A 7,615-nucleotide genomic window follows, 5' to 3' on the forward strand; every position below is an offset into this window, starting at 1 on the left:
TGCAGCCGCATCATGCATGTAAAGAGAGAACAGTGTGTGATAGCACACGAGCGTAATGCAGTATGGTGCTTTGAAGCCGCGTCCCCGGCCGGCTGTGCTACACGCCGGCGAGTAGTATTTGCTATGCATATGCACCCAGTTTCAGAAAAAAATACAGTTATTGCGTATGACTGCACGCGCGTCTCCTCGGCAAAGGTACCCGCCAGCGATTTCACGCGCACTCGATCGGCGCGCGCGGGAACACGCCCCGGTACCGCATGCGCTGGCCGACTGCTCGTGTGACGCGCGCGACTAATGCAGGCGAAGTAAGCGCCGTCCTAACTCCGTGCTTTCCAGCGACCTCGCAAGCTCTATAAGAACCTCAGAAGCTCCCACACCCGCTTCTCATTCTTCCCAGCGACGAAATAGCTCGATCCCGTTCTTCCCAGGCTCGCCATGTCCGGCTCCAGCCTGTCCTCCGGCGGCGGCATGCCGTGGCAGACCGCTTCGGCCATCGTTGCCCGGCCATTGCCCGTCTCCGGCTCGCACGTCCTCAAGATCGACGGCTACTCCCGCACCAAGGGCCTCGTCAACGGCAAAGGTGTCTCGTCCGAGACGTTCGTCGTTGGGCGCCATCGCTGGTACATGAGGTACTTCCCTGACGGTCACTCGGCAGGACAAGCTGGTTGGATATCTATCTACCTCTATCTTGTCCACACTGATAGTGTCGATGATCAAGTCCACGCCCGGTGCAAGATAAGCTTGCTCGACCAGGACGGGGAGCCGGTGCCGGCGCACGGCACGGACAGCCAAACATGCTACACCTTCTCCAGCAATACAGGGCCATGGGGCTCTCCTCAGCTCATCGCCAGGAAGGACTTGGAGGAGTCACTTTACCTCAAGGATGATGTTTTCAGTGTCAAGTGCAAGATCACCGTGCCTAGGGAGATCTTCACGGAGCCCATCTCGCTGCTGGTCGCCGCGCCACCGTCCGACATGCACCGCCATTTTGGCCGGCTCCTCTCCAGCGGCGACGGGGCGGATGTCACCTTCGAGGTCGGAGGCGAGACGTTTGCGGCGCACAGGTGTGTGCTTGCCGCCCGGTCCTCGGTGTTCATGGCGGAGCTGTTTGGGCCGATGAAGGAGAACACCGATGCTTCTGTACGCATCACTGACATGGAGGCTAAAGTGTTCAAGGCCATGCTCCACTTCATCTACACAGACTCTCTGCCGCCCATGGACGATGAGCAGGAGCTGGTGGTCATGGCCCAGCATTTGCTTGTTGCGGCTGACACGTATAACCTCGAGAGGCTCAAGTTGCTCTGCGTGGAGAAGCTCTGCAATCACATGGACGCAAGCACCGCTGCGACTACGCTGGCATTGGCTGAGCAGCATTCCTGTTGCGGGCTCAAGGACTTGTGCTTCAAGTTCCTTGCGTCACCTGGAAATATGCTCAAGGCCGTTGTGGCGAACGACGGCTTCGAGCATGTGAGGAGCAGCTGCCCGTCTGTTCTCAAAGAGCTCGTTGCCAAACTTGCACCTTGATTTGAGACACCGCGCGCCCTCTTTGGCTTGATTATCCTGCAATTTCATGTAGTACTGAATGATTTGAGATGCCGCCTTCTTTCGGTTGATTATCCTGCAATTTCATGTCGCTAAAATTGAGCTTGTTACTGGATCTCAAGGAGCTCGTTACTCAATCATGTACTATCAGCAATTTATGTACTACGTACTTCTATTTGAGTTGCCTTTTCATGGTAGATTATCAGTGCCAAAATTATCCGGTGCTACCCAAAGATCCAACTTAATATATATTTACTTTGAAAAAAATAAAGGAAGTACCTAGAACTCATCTAAATGAGATATAATTTGGTCTCATTCACCTGGAAATCAAGAACAAAAACAACCCACGTCAGCACACATGCATCTTATAGCATCACATCCAATGGCTATAAAAGGTGAATGAGACCAAATTATATCTCATCTGGATGAGTTCTAGCAAAACTGAAAAATAAAACACCCCAACCCCACCCCGGTGTGAGATTTTTCTGTGGGCCCACCCCTCATTTTCCGTTCAACCCCCACATCATCCCATAATAAAATTTGCCTGTGTGTACCATTGCTCTACACTGCATGGTTTTGCCTGAAAATCCTACATCCACGTGATGTCAGGGCATCTATGACGCCGACCCTCAAATCGCCCACAACCGTTCGGACTGTGCTGTTCGAACAACATAAGTTATCGGGCATGTATCGGCCCGCAGGGTGGTCTGGATATACTTTCTTAGGATCACTCCCAAGTCCGCTTTTGACCACACTAGCCCACCCAACCCTCCTCCTGCGCTTTCCATCAAACGCACCACGCCACTTTCATGCCGGCCCAGAGCATGCAATAGCTGGCATTAATGTCGTGAATTGACCAGGTGGGAGAGCAGCGCTAACGGACATCGTCGATTCAATGCTGACACCATGTCTTGAGGAACCAACTCCGGCCGCCGGTGACACACAAAGCTGCACTTTACCTCCCCAAGCACTGGCCCCCTTTCCTTCCCTGTTTCCGTGCCCGAGCCCCTCCTCCTCTGCGACCCCAGCTGAGGCGATGCCGAAATCGTGCTGCTTCGCACCGACAGGCGAAGTAGGCGAAGCTCCTCCTCCAGCGGTTCTTGGCGCCACCACCCACACTCTCCGGGCCAGTAGGCGTCCACGAAGGCCGACTCCTCCGCCAAGGAGGAGATCATCATCTCCTTCGATGACGAGGAGGACCAGGTGCCGTCGCAGTTGCCCTGACTCCTCAAGGAGGCCGCTCTAATGGACGAAGATTTTGTCCGTCAGATCGAGATAATGACAGCGGTCGCTCTGTTACATGGGCCCACCGCCGACACGCATCAAGGAGGAGCCATCATCCCCGCCGCGCTACCGCATGAAGCGCGAGCCGGCGTCCCTGCTCCGGCCTGTGAAGGACGAGGCCGCCTTGTCCCAGCACAACCGTGATACGTCTCCAACGTATCTATAATTTTTGATTGTTCCATGCTATTATATTATCTTTTCTGGATATTTAATAAGCATTAATATGCTATTTTATATTATTTTTGGGACTAACCTATTAACCTAGAGCCCAGTGCCAGTTTCTGTTTTTCCTTGTTTTTTAGCTTCGCGGAAAAGGAATATCAAATGGAGTCCAAACGGAATAAAACTTCCGCGATGATTTTTTTGGGACCAAAAGACACCCAGGAGACTTGGAGTCCAAGTCAGAAGATCCACGAGGCGGCGGCAAGGGTGGAGGGCGCGCCCTAGCGGGGGGGCTGCCCTACCTCGTGGGCCCCCTGTGACTCCCCTGACCTACTTTTTCCTCCTATATATTCACATATATTCCCGAACCTCCAGAAGCACACACGAAAACACTTTTCCACCGCCGTAATCTTCTGTTCCCGTGAGATCCCATCTTGGGGCCTTTTCCGGCATCCTGCGGGGGGGGGGGGGGGGGGTGATTCGATCACGGAGGACATCTACGTCAAGTCTATTGCCCTTTCGATAAAGCGTGAGTAGTTTACCTCAGACCTACGGGTCCATAGCTAGTAGTTAGATGGCTTCTTCTCTCTCTCTTTGATTCTCAATACCATGTTCTCCTCGATGTAATCTTTTTTGCGGTGTGTTTGTCGAGACCCGATGAATTGTGGATTTCTGATCAGATTATCTATGAATATTACTTGAATCTTCTCTGAATTCTTATATGCATAATTTGATATCTTTGTAATTCTCTTTGAACTATCGGTTTAGTTTGGCCAACTAGATTGGTTTTTATTGCAATAGGAGAAGTGCTTAGCTTTGGGTTCAATCTTGCAGTGTCCTTACCCAGTGACAAAGTAGGGGTAGCGAGACACGTATTGTATTAGTGTCATCGAGAATAAAAAGATGGGGTTTACATCATATGGCTTGAGTTTATTCATCTACATCATGCCATCTTACTTAAAGTGTTACTCTGTTCTTCATGAACTTAATACTCTAGATGCAGGAATGAGTCGGTCGATATGTGGAGTAATAATAGTAGATGCAGGCAGGAGTCGGTCTACTTGACACAGATGTGATGCTTATATTACATAATCGTTGTCTTGGATATCGTCATAACTTTGCGCTTTTCTATCAATTGCTCGACAATAATTTGTTCACCCACCATATTATTTGCCTTCAAGAGAGAAGCCTCTAGTGAAACCTATGGCCCCGGGTCTATTTTCCATCATATTAGTTTCCGATCTACTAATTTACAATCTTTTATTTTCTGATCTATAAACCAAAAAACCCAAAAATATTTTATGTTTAGTTTAGTTTTAATTATCTATCTCTATCAGATCTCATCTTTGCAAGTGACCGTGAAGGGATTGACAACCCCTTTATCGCGTTGGGTGCAAGTGTTTGTTTGTTTGTGTAGGTATTGGTGATTTGCGTGTTCGTGTCCTACTGGATTGATACCTTGGTTCTTAACTGAGGGAAATACTTATCTCTACTTTGCTGCATCACCCTTTCCTCTTCAAGGGAAAACCAACGCAAACTCAAGAAGTACCAAACCGCGACGTCCAGATCGGACGCCGTGTGAAGGACGAGTCAGCCTCGCCGCCATACCGCCGTGGTGTCCAGGTTGGACGCCGGGTCAAGAAGGAGCCGGTGTCCCCACCACGCAGCCGGTGCGGCCATATGGACGTGCCATTGCCCCCCCGCGTGCTGCCACCGCTTGCCGTCAAGGATGAGTTGCTTCCCATGATCAAAAAGGTGTGGGGCCACCTCCTCCACTACCATGCAGAAGGAAATTACGGCGGTGCCTCGGGCTCGAGGGCCGTCATCTCCGAGGCGGAGCGCGCGGCAAGGTACGACCGACGCAATGTCGATCGCCGCTCCGCATTTGCCAAGAGCGACGTGGCGACGGATTCGGTCCGCAACGACCCTGACCTCGTCGCCGCGTGGGCGCTCGACCACTCTATGACCACTGCGGAGACGGCCGCTAGGCGCAGCCGCTGCCTTGACAGTGAGCTCGCCATGATCAGCGAGGAGTGGTCGCTTAGCGACTTCTCCGCCAATGTCAGTCGCGGCAAGGCCGCCGCCAGGGCTCCAAAGGCCACGTTAGCAGTGGTCGTGGCGACACGTCACACAATGCAGCAGGAGGCGGAGTGACTCCTATGAGAGCGGCAGGCAGCTGCCGGAGGGCTGTGATAGCCTTGTCCGACGAAAAAGGCTGTCGCGGCCCTCCGGCGCCATTCCGCCGCTAGAGGGACCCCGACGACGACGGCGACACCGAAACTGACAGAGACAACGGTGTGGCAGGCCAGGTCGGCCACACGTATGAGGTGGTCGTTCGATATAGGGTTTAGTTTTTTTAGTTTTTGTGTTAAACGGTCGAAATATCGACCTTTTATGTAAATTATGTCCGAACTTCAACAAAATACGCCCGATTTGAACGAATTTCATCCAATTAATTTGAGTTATTAGCCAAATGTATGTGGGCAGCATTGGATGGTGGCCTCCAACAGTACTACATGAAATAAAATAATTATAACAATTTTGTAAACCATATTTTGGGCCTTATGAATATTATCTAAAAATGAATTTATGGTTATAAATAATTTATATATATATATATATATATATATATATATATATATATATATATATATATATATATATATATATATATATATATATATATATATATATATCTATATGCACGCCAAATAAGATCCAAATAAAAAACATTGGGTTAAAAACCTATCAAAACTAGCCAAGATCTAGCAACATAAGCAAAATTTTAATTACTCTACTTTAATAGTCATCATTCTCTCAAAACAAAGAAGGAGCAAACCCCTGACTGCTTTCCTTATCCTCAAGAAAAGTCTCTTTCCTTCTCTCGTTGGTGCCGCTGCGGATTCGCCCCCGCCTTCAATGGCCTTCGGCATGTGGAGGTGCGGTGGATCTCGGCCCCCCGCCGGCGGGAGGGACCCCGTTCTCGGTTTTTGCTAGGTTGAACATCTTGGTTGGGGCTGTGTGGTGGTGGCGATGTCCCTGAGTAGCAATAATGTCTCCCACGTCCTATCCCCGCCCCGATGGTGCGAATAGCATTGTCGGAGGATGTGTGGAGGTGTGTCTCCATCGAATCTCATAGGATTCGGTCGGTGCTGGTTTTCAGTGGATCTTTTTGGATCCAGTTTTTGCTCATCTCCGTTTGTGTGCTTCCAGGTTTGATCTTTCCTATCTACAACTCTCTTCATCGGCGATGGTTGCTGCTCTGGTGTGCTGGTCCTTTCGGGTCTTAGCACAATGACTTCCTGAATGTCTACTACAACAAGGTTTTCCCGGCTCCGGTGATGGATGGGCGATGATAGCGGCGCGCCTTCAACTCGCTCCAGTGCCTGTAGTCATCGCTAGGTTGTCCATAGACCTGATTGTAATTTTTATTACTCCCTCCATTCCCTTATACAATGCCACTTCGTTTTTCGTGTCAAACTTTGACTTATAATTTTGGTCAACAAAATATGAATTATAGTTCATAAAAAATATATCATCGCTAAGTTCATTTCAATGTGCATCCAATTAAATACTTTTTGTGTCATATAACTTACTTTTTGTTGGTTAAATTAATGGTCAAGTTAGACATAGAAATATAAAGTGGCCTTGTATAAGGAAATTGAGGGAGTACCTCTTGTGTTTTCTGTACTGTCATGATTGATAAATAGATTAGAAATTTCTCTCGCAAAAAAACATAATAATAGTTATCATTCCAAAATTTGGCAATTTTGGGATGTGACAACTTGAGTTCATCTTAAGGGTGAAATACCCCCACACCTCACCACATACATCAATATGTGCCTAGGGTCGGGTGACTGAATTCTGGTTGAAATAACATTTGATCAAACTATTTTGGCTATAGAAATTGCATACAACCTTAGACGAAGATGATGAGAAAAACAAAAAATGTTCACCTCGACAAGATGAAGAGTTTTATCATTGATCACTGAGGGAGTCCTGGATTAGGGGGTCTCCGGATAGCTGGACTATGTCCTTTGGCCAGACTGTTAGACTATGAAGATACAAGATTGAAGACTTCGTCTCGTGTCCGGATGGGACTCTCCTTGGCGTGGAAGGCAAGCTAGGCAGTACGGATATGGATATCTCCTCCTTTGTAACCGACCTTGTGTAACCCTAACCCTCTCCGGTGTCTATATAAATCGGAGGGTTTTAGTCCGTAGGACACAACAATAACATACAATCATACCATAGGTTAGCTTCTAGGGTTTAGCCTCTCTGATCTCGTGGTAGATCTACTCTTGTACTACCCATATCATCAATATTAATCAAGCAGGACGTAGGGTTTTACCTCCATCAAGAGGGCCCGAACCTGGGTAAAACTTCGTGTCCCTTGCCTCCTGTTACCATCTGCCTAGACACACAGTTCGGGACCCCCTACCCGAGATCTGCCGGTTTTGACACCGACATTGGTGCTTTCATTGAGAGTTCCTCTGTGTCATCGCCGGTAGGCTTGATGGCTCCTTCTATCATCGTTAGCGATGCAGTCCAGGGTGAGACTTTTCTCCCCGGATAGATTTTTGTATTTGGCGGCTTTGCACTGCGGGCCAATTCGCTCGGCCATCTG

The 7,615-nt window shown here is 49.0% G+C and overlaps 1 protein-coding gene across 1 annotated transcript; it reads left to right on the forward strand.

Moving 5' to 3' along the window:
* The first annotated feature begins 435 nt into the window (after nucleotides 1-435).
* On the forward strand, nucleotides 436-1,524 carry LOC123083125 (BTB/POZ and MATH domain-containing protein 2-like). Its single transcript, XM_044505254.1, has one exon. It carries the CDS (start codon nucleotides 436-438, stop codon nucleotides 1,522-1,524), a length of 1,089 nt encoding a protein of 362 aa, XP_044361189.1.
* Nucleotides 1,525-7,615: the final 6,091 nt, after the last annotated feature.

Source organism: Triticum aestivum, chromosome 4A (assembly GCF_018294505.1).
Source record: "Triticum aestivum cultivar Chinese Spring chromosome 4A, IWGSC CS RefSeq v2.1, whole genome shotgun sequence".
NCBI lineage: Eukaryota > Viridiplantae > Streptophyta > Magnoliopsida > Poales > Poaceae > Triticum > Triticum aestivum.

Coding starts and splice junctions, on each gene's coding strand:
- LOC123083125 (XM_044505254.1), top strand. CDS start 436: ATGTCCGGCTCCAGCCTGTCCTCCGGCGGCGGCATGCCGTGGCAGACC.